This window comes from Mizuhopecten yessoensis, unplaced genomic scaffold (assembly GCF_002113885.1).
Source record: "Mizuhopecten yessoensis strain PY_sf001 unplaced genomic scaffold, ASM211388v2 scaffold10963, whole genome shotgun sequence".
In the NCBI taxonomy this organism is placed as follows: Eukaryota; Metazoa; Mollusca; class Bivalvia; order Pectinida; family Pectinidae; genus Mizuhopecten; species Mizuhopecten yessoensis.
Genome location: NW_018408809.1, coordinates 17,729 through 36,891, shown reverse-complemented (window position 1 = coordinate 36,891; position 19,163 = coordinate 17,729). Strand labels below are relative to the sequence as shown.

At 39.7% G+C, this 19,163-nt stretch overlaps 1 protein-coding gene across 9 annotated transcripts in view; it reads right to left on the bottom strand.

Annotated features, from left to right (window-relative positions):
• LOC110464123 overlaps window positions 1–19,163 on the bottom strand; it is a 42,280-nt gene that overhangs the window by 8,521 nt on the left and 14,596 nt on the right. For 7 of the 9 annotated variants that reach the window (XR_002464472.1, XR_002464471.1, XM_021519184.1 and 4 more), the window contains exons 2-8: window positions 13,378–13,607; window positions 12,946–13,009; window positions 9,760–9,921; window positions 7,909–8,018; window positions 6,443–6,777; window positions 2,699–2,776; window positions 146–369 (exon numbers count right to left, since the gene is read on the bottom strand). Coding sequence is in view for 7 of the 9 variants with exons in the window: in XM_021519184.1 (XP_021374859.1) it covers window positions 146–369; window positions 2,699–2,776; window positions 6,443–6,777; window positions 7,909–8,018; window positions 9,760–9,921; window positions 12,946–13,009; window positions 13,378–13,448 (1,044 nt within the window). In the remaining 2 variants the exon portion in view is untranslated. Of the gene's footprint in view, window positions 1–145; window positions 370–2,698; window positions 2,777–4,969; window positions 4,976–6,442; window positions 6,778–7,908; window positions 8,019–9,759; window positions 9,922–12,945; window positions 13,010–13,377; window positions 13,608–19,163 lie in introns of all 9 variants that reach the window. The other 2 variants (XM_021519187.1, XM_021519188.1) reach the window with 2 other exon arrangements.

Genomic DNA, 19,163 nt, shown 5'->3' with positions numbered 1-19,163 from the left:
TGTAAAATAACCATTTTTACAGTATCAGCCAAATATACCCTGTCCATAGATACTTGCCTCAACCCTATTCCCCTTACCAACCAAAGATATGCCTTACCAATCACAGATACTGGTATTTCAGTAAGAGTATCAGAGGTTCACTCACCTTGCCAATGTTACCAGGGGAGGGAGCTAATGACACTTCAGGGGCTGATATAGTAGAGGCGGCCATAAGGCGTGAGCAAGTCGAGTCGCCATCCTCGTCATCATCGCGCCGTGGGCACAGCAGATATTTTGGGTCCATCTCTGGTGAATGCTCTGGTGTATGACTGGGTTCATGTACACCCTCTCTCTGAGCATGCATCTCATAAAAACCTTCTTCAGATATAGCTGGAGACAAAGAAAGGGGAATTGTAACTGTTCCAAACTAACCATTTACTGATCATGTCAACATACAAATAATTACTCAATTATGGTAACTTATTTTTCGGTTTGTTTAGATCTGCCAATACTATAGAAAGTCTCTTGGTCATTGTTTAATGACATCTAAATATGTTTTAATTTAACCACTAACTGTGATGATTCAAAATTACTCTAACAATTTATCTTTATGTCCAAGTGTTTTCTTTTGATATTTTGGATGTGAATTAATTCAATTTCACTTACTACAAAATTAAACCTTATAACTAACTTTTCACCACATTGGAACAAAGTCTTGCTACTTAATATGTTAAAGACACGTTATACAGTTAGGGACATTAGGGTTAAATACTAGGGTAACACAACACTGATACAAAACAAGCATGCAAAACATAAAACTATATCTAGCTCATTTTGTATTATTTCACAAATGTTCCTTTATCTTATATATTTATAATTTATATGTATATGATTTCTACGACATCATTTTCATTTTCAGTAATTAACTCATAGATATAGATACATAACAATACTGCTATATGATAACTAATTTGACTGCTAAAATGGGTTTTATTATATATTTTTTTACTTTTAAGTAGAATGAAAAAATTTCATTCTAAAAGTCTATGCATAATTCAATATTTTTTTTGAACTGTTAAGTGTATTTCTATGATTTCCAAGAATTATAAACAAGAGGCCCAGAGGTCCTGTATCACTCACCTGGATATCTAAGCAATCATGGCAAAATATTCTCCAAATGAGATCCAAGGAAATATGCCAAACCCGAAGGCCAATCCTTGTACCATATCTGTATTAGATTTTTCATGCCCAGCAATTGTACGTATGGTTATGGGATGGGGATCTAAACTGTTTCCAAGCTGTGACTCAGAAACTAGGTCCCTAGGGTTTTGGCTAGACCCCAGGATCAATTCTAATATCATGACTGCATTTGTCTCTTTTTGCCCAGCATTTGTATATATAATTTTGGGGTGGGGATCTCAACCCTTTCAAAGTTATGACCCAGGGGTTAAGTCTGCAAGGGTGGGGCAGACCCTGGGGTCAATTCTAATATCATGACTGCATTCGTCTCTTTATGCCATGCAACAATTGTATATATAGTTTTGGGGTGGGGATCTTAACCATTTTGAGGTTAAGTATCCAAGGGTGGGGTAGTACCCAAGGCCATCCTGGAAGCATATGTGCATTCATCTCTTTATACTCTGCAATTGTATATATGGTTATAGGGTGGTGATCTCAACTGTTTCCAAGCTGTGACTAAGAAACTAGGTCCCTAGGGGTTCGGTCAGACCCCAGGGTCTTTTCTAATATCATGACTGCATTCGTCTCTTTATGCCCAGCATTTGTATATATAGTTTTGGGGTGGGGATCTCAACCGTTTTAAAGTTATGGCCTAGGGACTATGTCTCCAAGGGTGGGGCCAGACCCTAGAGCCATCCTGGAAGCAAATGTGCATTCTTCTATATACTCAGCAATTGTATATATGGTTATATGGTGGGGATCTCAACCATTTTCAAGTAATAAAACTTATTTTGGCCCCACCCCTTAGCCCGGGGGGTCAGTCCCACTATTTGTACAATTTTGAATCCCTGCCTCCCATGAATGCTTCCGACCAAATATGATCGATATCCATGGCATAGTTCTACAGAAGTTGTTTATAGCAATATAGCCAAATTGCCCCATTTTGGCACCGCATCAGCCCCCTGGAGGGTCAGCCCAAACATTTGTTCAATTTTGAATCTCCACCACCTAGGGATGCTTCCAGTCAAATATTGTTTCTATCCATCTCTTAGTTCCCGAGAAGATGTCGCTTAAAGCAATATAGCCAAATCACCCTTTTTGGCCACTCCCCTCAGCCCACTGGGGGGTCAGCCCCACCATTTGTACAATTTTGAATCCCTGCCTCCCATAGATGCTTTTGAATAAATATGATTGATATCCAGTACATAGTTCTACAGAAGTCATTTGTAGCAATATAGCCAAATTGCCCCCTTTTGGCCCTGCCCCTCAGCCCCCTGGGGGGTCAACACCACCATTTGTACAATTTTAAATCCCCACCACCTAGGGATGCTTCCAGTCAAATTTAGTTAAATTCCAATCAGTGGTTAAGAAGAAGAAGTCGTTTAAAGAAATTGTTGATGGATGACGGACGACGGACGGACGACGGACGGACAACACAGTATGGCATAAGCTCAGCTTGGTCCTTCGGACCAGGTGAGCTAACTAGCGTGTACCTAATAAATAATGGCATCTACTGTATGCTGTTAAGTGATTTCCTTACCATGCTCTACTGGGTGGAAGGCTCGTAGATGAGCCTCCTGGACCAGGAACAGGGAATACCAATGTACCGCCTGATCACCTGTGGGAACATGCACCAGACTGTCATGCAAACAACAACAACAAGGTGGGGATACAGGGATGTCATTTGGCTACATCAATGTGGGGAGGGTGGGGATACAGGAATACCATTTGGCTACATCAATGTGGGGATGGTGGGGATACAGGGATGTCATTTGGCTACATCAATATGGGGAGGGTGGGGATACAGGGATGTCATTTGGCTACATCAATGTGGGGAGGCTGGGGATCCAGGGATGTCATTTGGCTGCATCAATGTTGGGAGGGTGGGGATACAGGGATGTCATTTGGCTACATCAATGTGGGGAGGGTGGGGATCCAGGGATGTCATTTGGCTACATCAATGTTGGGAGGGTGGGGATACAGGGATGTCATTTGGCTACAATAATGTGGGGTGGGTGCAGATTCATAGATGTCTTTCGGCTACAATAATGTGGAGTGGAGATGGGAAACAAGGACCTGGAGAGGAGGAGTAAAGGGGGTGGGGAAGAAGGAGCTAGGGAGGAGGAGTAAAGAACTAGGGAGGAGGAGTGAAGGGGGTGGGGAAGAAGGAGCTAGGGAGGAGGTGTAAAGGGGGTAGGGAACAAGGAGCTAGGGAGGAGGAGTAAAGAACTAGGGAGGAGGAGTAAAGAACTAGGGAGGAGGAGTAAAGGGGGTGGGGAACAAGGAGCTAGGGAGGAGGTGTAAAGGGGGTAGGGAACAAGGAGATAGGGAGGAGGAGTAAAGGGGGTGGGGAACAATGAGCTAGAGAGGAGGTGTAAAGGGGATGGGGAACAAGGAGCTAGGGAGGAGGTGTAAAGGGGGTAGGGAACAAGGAGCTAGGGAGGAGGAGTAAAGGGGTGGGGAACAAGGAGCTTGGGAGGAGGAGTAAAGGGGGTGGGGAACAAGAAAATAGGGAGGAGGAGTAAAGAACTAGGGAGGAGGAGTAAAGGGGGTGGGGAACAAGGAACTAGGGAGGAGGAGTAAATGGGATAAGGAACAAGGAACTAGGAAGGAGGATTAAAGGGGTGGGGAACAAGGAACTAGGGAGGAGGAGTAAAGGGGTGGGGAACAAGGAGCTAGGGAGGAGGAGTAAAGAACTAGAGAGGAGGAGTAAATGGGATAAGGAACAAGGAACTAGGGAGGAGGAGTAAAGGGGTGGGGAACAAGGAACTAGGGAAGAGGAGTAAAGGGGTAGGGAACAAGGAGCTAGGGAGGAGGAGTAAAGAACTAGGGAGGAGGTGTAAAGGGGTGGGGAACAAGAGCTAGGGATGAGGAGTAAAGGGGGTGGGGAACAAGGAGCTATAGAGGAAGAGTAAAGGGGGTGGGGAACAAGGAGCTTGGGAGGAGGAGTAAAGGGGGTGGGGAACAAGAAAATAGGGAGGAGGAGTAAAGAACTAGGGAGGAGGAGTAAAGGGGGTGGGGAACAAGGAACTAGGGAGGAGGAGTAAATGGGATAAGGAACAAGGAACTAGGAAGGAGGATTAAAGGGGTGGGGAACAAGGAACTAGGGAGGAGGAGTAAAGGGGTGGGGAACAAGGAGCTAGGGAGGAGGAGTAAAGGGGGTGGGGAACAAGGACCTAAAGAGAAGACGATATGAACGACACCCCTGTTCACAAGCATGCAGACAATTAAAAAATTGGGGGAAGTTTGTACATCTGAGAGTACAACTGCAGAAGGTAACAAAAACATCATTTTCAACATTTACCATAAACATACAGATAAATGTGCCAAAGCTTAGATAAGTTTACCATAAACATCCAGATAAATGTGCCAAAGCTTAGATAAGTTTCTTTTGTAATAAAAGTGCAACCTTTTAGCTTCCGATTCTTTTTTTAAAGCAAAGTTTTATTTTCATTACCTCAGCAATCTAAATCAACCTTTTTATAACTAGTGTTTCCAACTTTCTACTGACATGCACAGTTGGACCAGAGGTCCTTTGTACATATCATTAATAGTTATGTCAACACAAACTACACCTCTACTCTACATGTCAATAATTTAAAAGTTTAGAAAATAATCCAGATTTTATAAAAATAGAACATTTTCTTTCAAAAGTTCTTCTATGGAAACCAAACTGACCAGTCTAACGAGGCAAAATATACTGTATATTTGTGTGTGATATTAATTGATAGTATTACAACTGTCTAGCTAATCACTGACATGTAAGAGGAGGTACACATAACAAAGGCTACAAAGTGTAAAACTCACATACCATCATCTGTCCAATACAAATGAAAACATTTTTAAGGAATCTCCAAATTTCATTCCAAAAAGTTGTTGATCAAAGTTTTTCAATTTACTAATTGGCTGGTTAAATGACATCAAGGAGTGGTAATAGAGTTTTATCACAATAATAATGTAGAAAAAAAACAGGTTTGACAAAACTACAAAAAACGTGCAAATAAAAAATTACCATACATATTGTGCATAAACATTCAAATTATTTCTTGAGATTACACAAACTTCCATAAATAAATGTTCTCTCATAATTACTCACCTCATGAATCAAAAAAGAATTAAAGTATTCACACATATAAGGTGTATTTATACCTCCACCGTATCTTGAAGTCTTTGAGTAGATAATTACAGTGAAACCCGACTAACTCGAATTCCCTCCGTCCCTCATTAAGTTTGCCTCGTCCTCAGTTTCTTCTTGTATATTTTATTTAAATTAACCTAGGATAACTCTAATTGTCATTGTTGAATACCCCATGTTCCTCGAATTCTGATTTATTCCCGACCACTCAAAACCTTAGTATTTATACTATCCGTTCCTCCGACAGGTAGTCACATATGTGTATCAAACCTACTGGGTGCCATCGACATGCCTCCCGGCACAGACTCAAGTCCACTCTCATTGTATTTATACAGGTGTGGGCTGGACGTCAGACACTTAGAGGATTAACGGCAGTATCATTAAGTACCTGTACCATCAACCTGTTGTAACTGTATTAACATTTTGTGTGCATATTCATTATTTCCCAACAATGTCTGACATCAATGTTTTAACAGAAGTGTTCATTCATTGGGTGTGTAAAACCATATTTCGATACGGCAATATAAAGGGGAAATCACATAATGGATTCTATCTTTAAAGATATTCAAACTTGAATACTTTGCAATTGTTTATTTCGTTATTGATCATCATTATAATAACAGGGATTAAAGATTTGAAAATGATCGAAAAATTCTTCACTTGTTTTGATATTTTGTTAAATGAATGTAGCCTAATACAGTATGGCTAAATAACAATAAAATCACAAATCAAAATACTGAGGGCTTTATGTGTTCATTGTGAACAGTTTTACATCTTATTCAATGTGGCCATCTTTATTCAACATCTCTTTGACTTCTATCATTTATTATCCGCGATATTGGCATTGCTCATTCCATCTGATCAAAACATAATGATGTCGAACAAACCATGGATTCCTCAAACTATTGATATGGACCCCACGAGTTCCAGTAGGCAGGGTTTCACTGTACCACCACCAAACATATTCTGCAAGTTTTGATGAAATAATTTGAATTGTTAACTCAATACATGAGCTCATAGAAATTAAAGCAAATAAAGTTGTAGTTGCATATTTCTTTTCAAAACCTGCAGAATGTGTGAATTAAAAATAAAAACATTAATACTATCTGCAGATTGATGTCTGAACAGGGATCCTAGTACAATACTTACGAGGTAGTATTTCCTCTGAAAGGTATTGGAATTCATAGCGGAATTTCTCCCGTATATGAATCCCTGTGCGAGTGGTATCGGCAAAATACTCAATGTTCTGCTGTCCGAACATACTGGCCACACCAAAGTTCTCAATGAGCAGCTGCATGATACGGCTTGCCTTCTCCACCTTCCCGGGATCAGCGGCACAAGAATGGAACACGCTCCCCGCAACACTGCGTGACAACGCCTCTGTCGTCATGAAATTGATGTCACAGTTGTTGATCATAGTGAACCAGATGCCGAACAGCAGGGACACAAGCTGCTGATGTGCTTGTTGTAGGGAGGTGATGTACCTATAGGGGAAGGCAAACACAGTCAAGGTCATTCTCAAAAAAAGCAATGTACCTGAAGCATTAAAGTCATTAAACTTATTAAAGCTATAAGGTTATTCAAGGATAAATACTGCTGAATCTAACATTTTCAGCCAGATTCATGATTTCCCTTTATCATAGGTGAATCCAGATTCAGGAATTTCCTTCAAAATAATGTAGAAAGGTTATGTACAACCAGTAAGTGTTTATATGTGACATTTTGACATCTAGTATGATACGCACCCCGTCATCTTAATCAGACACATGGCCTTTCTACAATTCATACTTACCAAATAAAAGAAAATATTTAAAAATTTCCTTCATGATAGATATTTGTTGAGAAAAAGTCTTTCTTCTTAGATTTTTAATATGAAAGTTATAAGTTTGGGGTTAAACCTTTCTTTAACCAAGGTGTATCCAAACTTTTCCCGGTGTGAGATATCCTTGTCTCTCACTGGAGTTAAGACAATAGTATGACGTCACATTTACAATACAATGACATCATGTCAACAATGCATTAACCTCACATTGAGCCTGTTATATCAACATTGCATTATGTACATGACAGAGTCAACATGGTAAGAGAAAAAGAATTATTCACCCCCTTGAGGTGAAATGGGGAATCTCAACCCTAAGGGAAAGACTCTTAAGATGCTAAACACTCGCCAAGCCTTGTGTTTGGTAACAAGACAATCTTCCCCCTCAGGTTGGGAATCCCCTCTATAAACTCAAGGGGATAATAGATTCTATTAGTCTTAACCCATCTTTATTCCAAAACCATCACAATGGCGTCGTATCTTTATGCAGTACAGCCTGGGTAGCGTCATCAACTTTGTCACACATTTTATACGCTGTTGACGATGGCACAGTACATTGGGAACACCATTACAACATTTTTCTTTACGGCAAGAAAGTGGGGAGAAATAAAATCAGTCACTCCTGTGTGGATGCAAACAGAAAAATCTCAACCCTCGGGATAAGATAACACTGTAAAACCTTGTGCTAAACTTGAAACATTTTACCCCTGTGTAGAGACTTCTCCGTCTTTATCAAACAGGAGTGATAGATCCCACCATTCTACTACAAAGGTGGATGAGTAGACAGGACACTTACTCATGCACAGCCTCATACTGCTCCATCTTGTGGCCCAGACTGAGAACACTCAACAGGGTTTCCTCGCCATTCTGGCCAAATATTCCATCAGGCAGACGCAGCAGGAACTTCTGTTAAGACCAATTAAATACAGTGTAAGATCTGCAGAAACCAATCAAAGACATGTTTACTTATTGCTGGACCAATCAATAAGGTACAGAGACAGTGAAGTATCAAACAGTCATCTATAATAACAGTTCATCAAAAACATAGCAATTTCATAAGAACCTACCTAACAAGAGATCCCAGAGGGATCTTTGTGTCATTAAAAGTTGTATTAATCCATCAAGACTTTACCTTCTACATTTGGTATACAAATAAAATCCATACCAACCCTGACATAGACACAAAATTGTGTCATAAAAAATCTTTCATTGTAATTAATGAGATTATGAACCTGTCTTTAATAACCTAGACAATGGAGGCCAGAGTGGTTCCTACATTAAATGAGTACCTACCTAGACACCAGAGGTCTCAAGAGTGATTCTAGTAGGTGACCAGTACCTACCTAGACACCAGAGGGCTCTAGAGAGATTCCAGTAGGGGACCAGTACCTACCTAGACAACAGCGGCCAGCGCCCCCCAAGTAGGTAACCAGTACCTTCCTAGACAACAGAGGCCAGAGTGGTTCCAGTAGGTGACCAGTCCCTACCTAGACAATGGAGGCCAGAGTGATTCCAGTAGGTAACCAGTACCTACCTAGACAACAGAGGCCAGAGTGGTTCACGTAGGTAACCAGTACCTACCTAGACAACAGAGGCCAGAGTGGTCCAAGTAGGTAACCAGTACCTACCTAGACAACAGAGGCCAGAGTGGTTCAAATAGGTAACCAGTACCTACCTAGACAACAGAGGCCGGAGTGGTCCAAGTAGGTAACCAGTACCTACCTAGACAACAGCGGCCAGCGCCCCCCAAGTAGGTAACCAGTACCTACCTAGACAACAGCGGCCAGCGCCCCCCAAGTAGGTAACCAGTACCTACCTAGACAACAGACGCCAGAGTGGTTCCAGTAGGTGACCAGTACCTAACTAGACAACAGAGGCCTGAGTGGTTCAAGTAGGTAACCAGTACCTACCTAGACAATGGAGGCCAGAGTGATTCCAGTAGGTGACCAGTACCTACCTAGACAATGGAGGCCAGAGTGGATCCGACATTAAATGAGTACCTACCTAGACACCAGAGGGCTCAAGAGTGATTCCAGTAGGTGACCAGTACCTACCTAGACAATGGAGGCCAGAGTGGATCCGACATTAAATGAGTACCTACCTAGACACCAGAGGTCTCAAGAGTGATTCCAGTAGGTGACCAGTACCTACCTAGACAATGGAGGCCAGAGTGGATCCGACATTAAATGAGTACCTACCTAGACACCAGAGGGCTCAAGAGTGATTCCAGTAGGTGACCAGTACCTACCTAGACAATGGAGGCCAGAGTGGTTCCAGTAGGTAACCAGTACCTCCCTAGACAACAGAGGCCAGGGTGGTTCAAGTAGGTAACCAGTACCTACCTAGACAACAGAGGCCTCAGAGTGGTTCCTGTAGGTAACCAGTACCTACCTAGACAACAGAGGCCAGAATGGATTTAGTAGATGACTGGAACCCCAACTGACAACAGCACTAGAATAGACTTGGTTTGGTAATGGTAGATGACCAATACTTACCTTGATAACAGAGGCAGCGTACCATGTTGAAGATCTGGTAGATTACAATCATAGATGCTGAGGACAGAGGCCAGAGCTGTTTCTAGTAGATATTAGGTTATTTACCTTAACAACAGAAGCCAGAGAGCTTAATGTAGGTGACCAGTACTTACCTTGACAACAGAGGCCAGTGTGTACATGTTGTAGTTCTGGTAGATGACAGGCTTGCCTTCAGTCATCCTCTTAACAATGTGACGTGTGTCTGACGGATTCCCTGGTCGTCGGAATAGGTCGGCCGTGTTCATGCCTTCATGGGCGATGTATATAAGTATTTCCTAAAACACAAAACACATCAAATATCACAATAGTAGATAAACACAGAAAGAAATGTAACTCACACTTGTCTGCCAAACAGATATCTCCACAATTCTATGTGACAAGTCACACTGGTCAGGTAACACGGCAGAGATAAAAAGCAAAATCCAAAAATAAACCAACTTATCATAAGTATAAAATGAAGACAAAATTTGTGCCAGAAACTAATCATTACATTGTTATCCTACTGGGGTCCTTATTGTTATGATATGATATGAACAATAGACTGGAAGACAACAATCATACCTGCCAAGTGACCCGATTTCGTTGGCTTACACCCGGGATTTTAACCCTTCACCCGCTTTTATAACTTCACCCGCCGGGTTACGATATTGACCCGGATTTCGTCTATTTCACCCGTTTTCACCCGGAATCTTTTCGTTTATTAGAAGTTACCAAAGTCACTCGGGATTCTCTAGACTTTTCCATCCTTCTTCCTAAGAAAGACGATCTATTTCTTGTTTCCGTTTTTCACCAACAGGTAAGTTGTGAGTTGTTTATATACATACTAGAACTGTTTTTACAAATGTTTATATAAAGACCGTTGTTACTGAACTTGCCGACAAGTAATTAGTCAGGTGTTTTAACGAATAAGTGAGTTGTTTTTATAATTGTATTTACGTAGAATAGATCGTATTTTGAAGGTATCAACTGTCGTAGGAAAATGAGTTATAGTGAATAAAGTCCCGCAGCCGTCGACGCTCCATTCTGCACTCTAGTCAAAAACACGCACAGGCATTTGATGATTTGTTTCTGTCAATAAAAATTATCCTAATAATAAGAGTTAAAACCCTACTCGTATAAAACTTACATTTTATATGAGTAGGTAGGGTGCAACTTCTTATTGTCAGGACCATTTTCATTGACAGAACCAAAATGGTATTTTATGAGCAGAATGTGACATCTTATTATTGTCAGGTTCATATTAATTGACATAAAAAATGCCTGTGAAAACACAGTATCATATATATTATTATGAATTAATTTTATAAGTTGTGTTGTTGACAAATCTTTATATTTTTCAGCTTTGAATTTGGTATTGTGGATGAGGATCAGCTAGACCTGCTGGAAGAACAGTTCAATGAATGTAGAATGTAGCTTTTGCATCATTAAAATATTTAAGTTCTAATTCAATATCTATTTTTCTTATATTTGTTGCGAAAAAAAGCCGTCACGCACTATGACCCTCTTTTTTATTTTCAAATAATTTATCCTCAGACCAGTCTTGGTCATCCCTGCCCACTGTAAACGGTATTCAGGTGACCAGGACTATCCTCAGACCAGTCTCATCCATCCGTGACCACTGTAGCAGGTATCCATGTGACCAGGACTATCCTCAGACCAGTCTTGGTCATCCCTTCCCACTGTAACAGGTATCCATGTGACAAGGACTATCTTCAGACCGGTCTCGGCCATCCCTGCCCACTGTAGCAGGTATCCATGTGACAAGGACTATCCTCAGACCCGTCTCAGCCATCCCTGCCCACTGTAACAGGTATCCATGTGACAAGGACTATCTTAAGACCAGTCTCAGCCATCCGTGCCCACTGTAACAGGTATCCATGTGACAAGGACTATCCTCAGACCAGTCTCGGCCATCCCTGCTTACTGTAACAGGTATCCATGTGACCAGGACTATCCTAAGACCAGTCTCAGCCATCCCTGCCCACTGTAACAGGTATCCATGTGACCAGGACTTTCCTCAGACCTGTCTCGGCCATCCCTTCCCACTGTAACAGGTATCCATGTGACCAGGACTATCCTCAGACCAGTCTTGGTCATCCCTGCCCACTGTAACAGGTATCCAGGTGACCCACTGCAACAGGTATGACCTCTCTGACTTCATACACACTCACTGACATTTGGCCTTATTTAGGCATAATTATACGAGGTTAGTGTTGTGTCCTTCCCCTGTAGACAGAGGTTAGTGTTGTGCCCTTCCCCTGTAGACAGAGGTGAGTGTTGTGTCCTTCCCCTGTAGACAGAGGTTAGTGTTGTGTCCTTCCCCTGTAGACAGAGGTGAGTGTCGTGTCCTTCCCCTGTAGACAATCTGACTCCTGTAAGATCTACCCTCAGTGAACTCCTACACATGCCACCCAATCTACAGTGCAGTACACACATACACATAATAGGTTAACTCAGTGTTGAAAAACTCTCAATGCTACATGTATTCTTCTTAAAATATTTTTATCTTACTTAAAAACTTTGTACATTGAAAAACAGGTTTACAATACCAGCAAATGACAAGAAAATGAAGCTATTCATTTTGTTGGTCACCTGACAAGGATGGGACTGACAAGGGTTGGCATAGGACAGAGATATTGATGACAAAGATGGTCACACAACAGGGATATTGATGACAAAGTTGGTCACGAACACATCACAATTAAGGATGGTGATGACAAGTGTGGTCACATGACAAGGATGCAAATGGTGGGGTGGTCATATGACAAGCATGGTGATGACAGGGGTGGTCACATGATAGTGATGGTAATGTGACAGCCCTGCCATTAGTCACATGGTCAAGTAATGTATTAACAACATTATGGCACAGGAACAGACATCACCAAGTACATGTCAGTATAAACCAAGATATTTGTTTTCTTATTGCCTGGTAAAAAAATATTAGAAAAAGCAGAAGTCTGGTACTAAAGCAATGTCATTCCAAGGGGAGACATAATAATACCATGTGTTCTTGAAGCTTGAAAGACAGAAGTCAGCATCAGAGGAAGTAGGCTGCAAGTCATTGTTAAACAAACTTAGCCAAAAGTCAATGATGAATAAGTAGGTTCTCTTGCCAAAAAATCTTCCTGATTATATACAAAGGTCAATGGTCAAACATCAACAAAGACAAATTTACAAAGTAAAAGCCCAAATCAACGCAGAGATTGTGTAACATTTTAAGGTACAAATGTAGGGGACTTCTGATGATGCCAGGTATATCCCTGTAACACATGTACGACTACCACTAAAGGAATACCTACCACCAAAGGAACTGGAAGGTACCCATTTTTAATGTTGTGGGAGAGTGGAGCTCCAAACTTGATCCTGTCAACATAAAATACAGTTATCAGAATTCCTGTTATATAAACCCTAGCAAAGGTTTGTTCATATGGGACTGTAATACACTACAGTAGATTTGTATTGAATATCAGCTTTACATTAAGCATTGGAATCTGCTTGTATTTGTGAGGTTGTTTGTAACAATGAAATCTGCAAAAAAAATGCTTATAGAATTTATCTGAGCAAACTAGATATGTTATTCCAATATGGTTTTGTTTGGGGAGGATCTGCCCAGGTAATGATGTTATATTGCACAATTATTTTTTTGCCAATTAATGCTAAGATATTACTTTTTTCTCTCAGACATTTTAAAGTTCACAGTCAATTTCATGCATAATGGCTGAATGGCTTACTTTTGGTGGCGCATGGACTCAGAGCTTCTGTCAGATACACAGCCTCCAAAAACGTTTCTCAACATGGCCATGTTACTGTGACATGATTGTTGCCATGGTTACTTGAACAGGCCAACAACCCCCATCCAGGACTGCAGCCTCACATGTAACCCCGAAATGGAGGTCAAGGTCATTCAGGTCATAGACTCTTGTATCATGGCAACATGGCCGACTCCTTTAGATTCAAAGACCTGTAACACACAAAGGAAGGACATTTTGTTAGCATCCACCAAACTCTAGTATACAGAAACAGTACAGGATCAAAGCCAACATGATCAGCAATCAACACTTACATGTCCATAAAGGGGACTCGGGACAACATGCTGACACTTCTGTTCCTAAATCTCCAGCTTTTTGTGAACAAGATGTATTATCTCTCTCAATCACCCAAGTTTTCATGAATGGACATATAGGTAGACTGATTGCATAAGTTGCAATTATTCAGGATTATTGCAAGAGACAGACTTGCATATACTAGGCACATACAAACACACAAATATATATATACTTTACGTTTTACTACAAAGACAGCCTATCATGAGAGTGTGACCTTTGAACTTTGGTACACCTCCAAAGAACCATTGTTTATGTAGGCCTTTGACCTGCCCTTTAATGGTTTCATGGCACTGTCAAATGGCACCTCTGCATTGTTACATATATACCTAAGGTATATTTCCTGGTACATACAATGTAGAAGCGGCTGATGAGAAAACATGTACAGCTCCATCCCTATCTATGGGAGGAGGAAGCTGTACAACATTGTGTTGCTCGGGCATGGTAGGAAATCTGTGTATTACAGAGAATAGTTTAGCTTGCTATTCTTGGTAGCTGGTGAAGGGACTCCTGGGGAGAAAAAGGGACAGCTGTTTTCTATTCTCAGCCCACAACATATGCATAAAGAAATGGTAATTAAAATGGGGCAGCACATTTTCTTTTTTGTCTATATATCTCTAACTATACACATACCATAATAATGTCCATGCATTCTTTCTCACATTTACACTGACACTAACCCATCGCAGACTATAATTTGCAACAATAGACACAAATTGATCGATTTTACAATAGGTATTGAAAGCAAGCTCTCATTAAGGTATACATTAATTTATACACAGATACATTTGTATATTCTTTCAAAGAAATCTGTCATTGTGGTCAATTTTGACACCTTACTTGCATAAAAATGTACAGGTAGTCTATAGGGCTAGTATTACAGTACATTATACTGTACAGGTAGTCTATATAGGTCTAGTATTACATTATAATATTCAAGTGGTCTAAAGGTCTAGTATTACATTATAATGTCCAGGTGGTCTATAGGGCTAGTATTACAGTACATTATAATGAACAGGTGGTCTATAGGGCTAGTATTACAGTTCATTATAATGTACAGGTGGTCTATAGGGCTAGTATTACAGTACATTATACTGTACAGGTAGTCTATAGGGCTAGTACTACAGTACATTATAATGTACAGGTGGTCTATAGGACTAGTATTACATTATAATGTACAGGTGGTCTATAGGACTAGTATTACATTATAATGTACAGGTGGTCCATAGGGCTAGTATTACAGTACATTATAATGTACAGGTGGTTTATATGGCTAGTATTACAGTACATTATACTGTACAGGTAGTCTATAGGTGTAGTATTACATTATAATATACAAGTGGCCTATAGGTCTAGTATTACATTATAATGTACAAGTGGTCCATCGGTCTAGTATTACATTATAATGTACAGGGGGTCCATAGGTCTAGTATTACATTATAATATACAAGTGGCCTATAGGTCTAGTATTACATTATAATGTACAGGTGGTCTATAGGACTAGTATTACATTATAATGTACAGGTGGTCCATAGGGCTAGTATTACAGTACATTATACTGTACAGGTAGTCTATAGGGCTAGTACTACAGTACATTATAATGTACAGGTGGTTTATATGGCTAGTATTACAGTACATTATACTGTACAGGTAGTCTATATAGGTCTAGTATTACATTATAATATTCAAGTGGTCTAAAGGTCTAGTATTACATTATAATGTCCAGGTGGTCTATAGGACTAGTATTACATTATAATGTACAGGTGGTCTATAGGTCTAGTATTAAATTATAATGTACAGGTGGTCCATAGGTCTAGTATTAAATTATAATGTACAGGTGGTCCATAGGTCTAGTATTACATTATAATATACAGTGGCCTATAGGTCTAGTATTACATTATAATGTACAGGTTGTCCATAGGTCTAGTATTACATTATAATATACAGTGGCCTATAGGTCTAGTATTACATTATAATGTCCAGGTGGTCTATAGGGCTAGTATTACAGTTCATTATAATGTACAGGTGGTCTATAGGGCTAGTATTACAGTTCATTATAATGTACAGGTGGTCTATAGGACTAGTATTACAGTACATTATACTGTACAGGTAGTCTATATAGGTCTAGTATTACATTATAATATTCAAGTGGTCTAAAGGTCTAGTATTACATTATAATGTCCAGGTGGTCTATAGGACTAGTATTACATTATAATGTACAGGTGGTCTATAGGTCTAGTATTAAATTATAATGTACAGGTGGTCCATAGGTTTAGTATTACATTATAATGTACAGGTGGTCCATAGGTCTAGTATTACATTATAATGTACAGGTGGTCCATAGGTTTAGTTATACATTATTGTAGATGTTCACCTTTTCCAGTAGTTTTGATAGATACAATTGTTTTCATTAAGTTGATTGGAACTGACAGATCCATCTAGGTTTAAATTCCACTTATGCTATAGTCACTTTCAATTTAACCTCAAACCCATCAAGGAATATACAAAGTGCATGTAATCGTGCATCTGTCGGTGTAGGACACAGCTGTCATATACTATGGTCAGTATTGTGGTCCAGTTTGGCCATACAGGAAGAGGAGGGGTCTGACCACTGGGATTTTCAGCTGTGCAGGATTAGGGAATACTCCTGTAGTCTGGGAAAGTATGCCAAATGTTAGTCATTTGCCTAACTGCCTACGATGGAAGATATTTTTGTTTTCACCAGCTTCACATTCTTATAATATAACCTCGACCAGTTTACCACTGGATGGTAGATGGCCTGTGTAAGTCTCTGCCTGGGAGAACACTATCACAGCAGTATAATACAAGCTCTTTACCACTGGATGGTAGATGGCCGGTGTAAGTCTCTGCCTGAGAGAGCACTATCAGAGCAGTATAATACAAGCTCTTTACCACTGGATGATAGATGGCCTGTGTAAGCCTCTACCTGGGAGAGCACTATCACAGCAGTATAATACAAGCTCTTTACCACTGGATGGTAGATGGCCTGTGTAAGCCTCTGCCTGGGAGAACAGTATAACACAAGCAAGGCTAGTTCTGTCATGGGAGGTAATTAGAGAGAAATATTTTATACAAGTAATGGGATACAAGTGATAGGAGTTAGTAACAAGAGGCCCATGGGCCTTAACGGTCACCTGAGTCTATAGTNGCATACTTAAGTTATGGTAATTATTACTGAAATGAAACTGTTTTTTTTATAACAAATAAATAATTGTATTTCCCCCCATCAACAATTTCACACAAAAAATTATCCATGGTAATCGTTTACCATACCATGTCCTTGACTATTGAAAGAAGTAAAGATATTTTCATTTTACCACATATGCATACTACATATTCATGGAGTTTGGAAAAAATATAGATGGAGCTGAACAATATATCACAAACTGGTAGGATTTTGACTGAGTGGAACACTATACCACCAACTGGTGGGATTTTGACTGAGTGGAACACTATGCTATAACCTGGTGGGATTTTGACTGAGTGGAACACTATGCTATAACCTGGTGGGATTCTGACTGAGTGGAACACTATGCTATAACGTGGTGGGATTCTGACTGAGTAGAACACTATGCTATAACCTGGTGGGATTCTGACTGAGTGGAACACTAAACTATAACCTGGTGGGATTCTAACTGAGTGGAACACTATGCTATAACGTGGTGGGATTCTGACTGGGTAGAACACTATACTATAACCTGGTGGGATTCTGACTGAGTGGAACACTATGCTATAACCTGGTGGGGGTTCTGACTGAGTGGAACACTATACTATAACCTGGTGGGATTATGACTGAGTGGAACACTATAATATAACCTGGTGGGATTTTGACTGAGTGGAACACTATGCTTTAACCTGGTGGGATTCTGACTGAGTAGAACACTATACTATAACCTGGTGGGATTCTGACTGAGTGGAACACTATACTATAACCTGGTGGGATTCTGACTGAGCTGTGGATGCCCTGCAGTGTTACTCCAGTATATCATGTTAGCCTACCTGGTTATATATACATATATATATACAGACATAGCACTGAGATACAAGCTGTCTATAAATAGACCTGCACACCTTTTTTCCTCATCAGTCACACCCACTAGCTAATGTTAATGCATTTTTCATTAATGTTCATAAACTATTAAGACATACATCTCCTCCACCAACACTAACAGAAATAAACCCAGATTAAGACATAAAAACTGTGTTATTGTAAGATTTCAATTCCACACATAAAAGTGACATTAGGAATGTTTTCTATCTACAAATCAATTACACTTGTCTAGTGTAATTATGTGTGATAAGTCCTAGTAAATTAGGATATTGATCCAAACATTTAACAGTTATCTCCCTTGTATGAAATGTGTTTTAAATGACTATTACATTTCAAAATTGTTACACACAAAATGATATACAACTAAAAGTGTTTTCTAGAGTCTAATGAATATATATCAGGGAACTAGAATTTTTGAGCTTGCAGACTTTGCAAAATGATTTTTTTTTAAAGGCTTTATAAGAAATGAAACAAAATAGTACAGTTTGGAAGAGAAATCTCATTGACTGGCCTCCTCATTTTCACAATGGTAAGATTACCAGATCTGTTTGGGGAAGGTTGTGGGTTAGATGGAGTAGAACTGATTCAGTGTCGCTAGGGGATTTCCTGCTAAGATGGTTTTACTGATTCAGTTATAACTAGCTTAGGATTAGCCTCACTTGTACACTGTAAAACCATTATAGTACACTGTGTATATATCTGACAGTAGTAAGACCTATGACAGAGGACTATGTATGGTTTGGGCCTGTTTTGGCCCCCAAATGCATCAAAATTCAAAACCTTTAAATGAACTTTGAAATGACTGTTTCTTTAATTTCGAATACTTCCCAAATACTATTGTGAAAATATTTAAAATATATTTTTAATTATTGTTGCCATGGTAGCAAGTTCAAAATTGCATAAATTAGAAAAATTTGAATATTCAGTGAATATTATGATATTTTGCATAGTTTTTCTCCTAGAAACTATAGAGTGCATGCATGCTTGAACAAACTTAATATCAAAGGATAATGTGTAGGCACCTGTAATACATCTTTATGAGAAATATAAAGTGTGTTCAAGAGTGCGCTCTATGGTAGCTAAGAGAAAAACTAGGTGAAAACCTGTCAAAATTGACTGAATAATCAAATTTCAATAATTTATGCAAATATGACCTGGTTACCATGGCAGCCAAAATTAAAAACACAAATAAATGTTTACATAATAGTACTGGGGAAGTATTCAAAATTCAAGAAACAGTCGTTTGAAAGTTCTATTGTAGATTTCTAATTTTGATAGATTTGGGGGCCAAAAAAGGCCCAAACCATACATAGTACTTTAACTGGGAACCCTTTTGGAGACT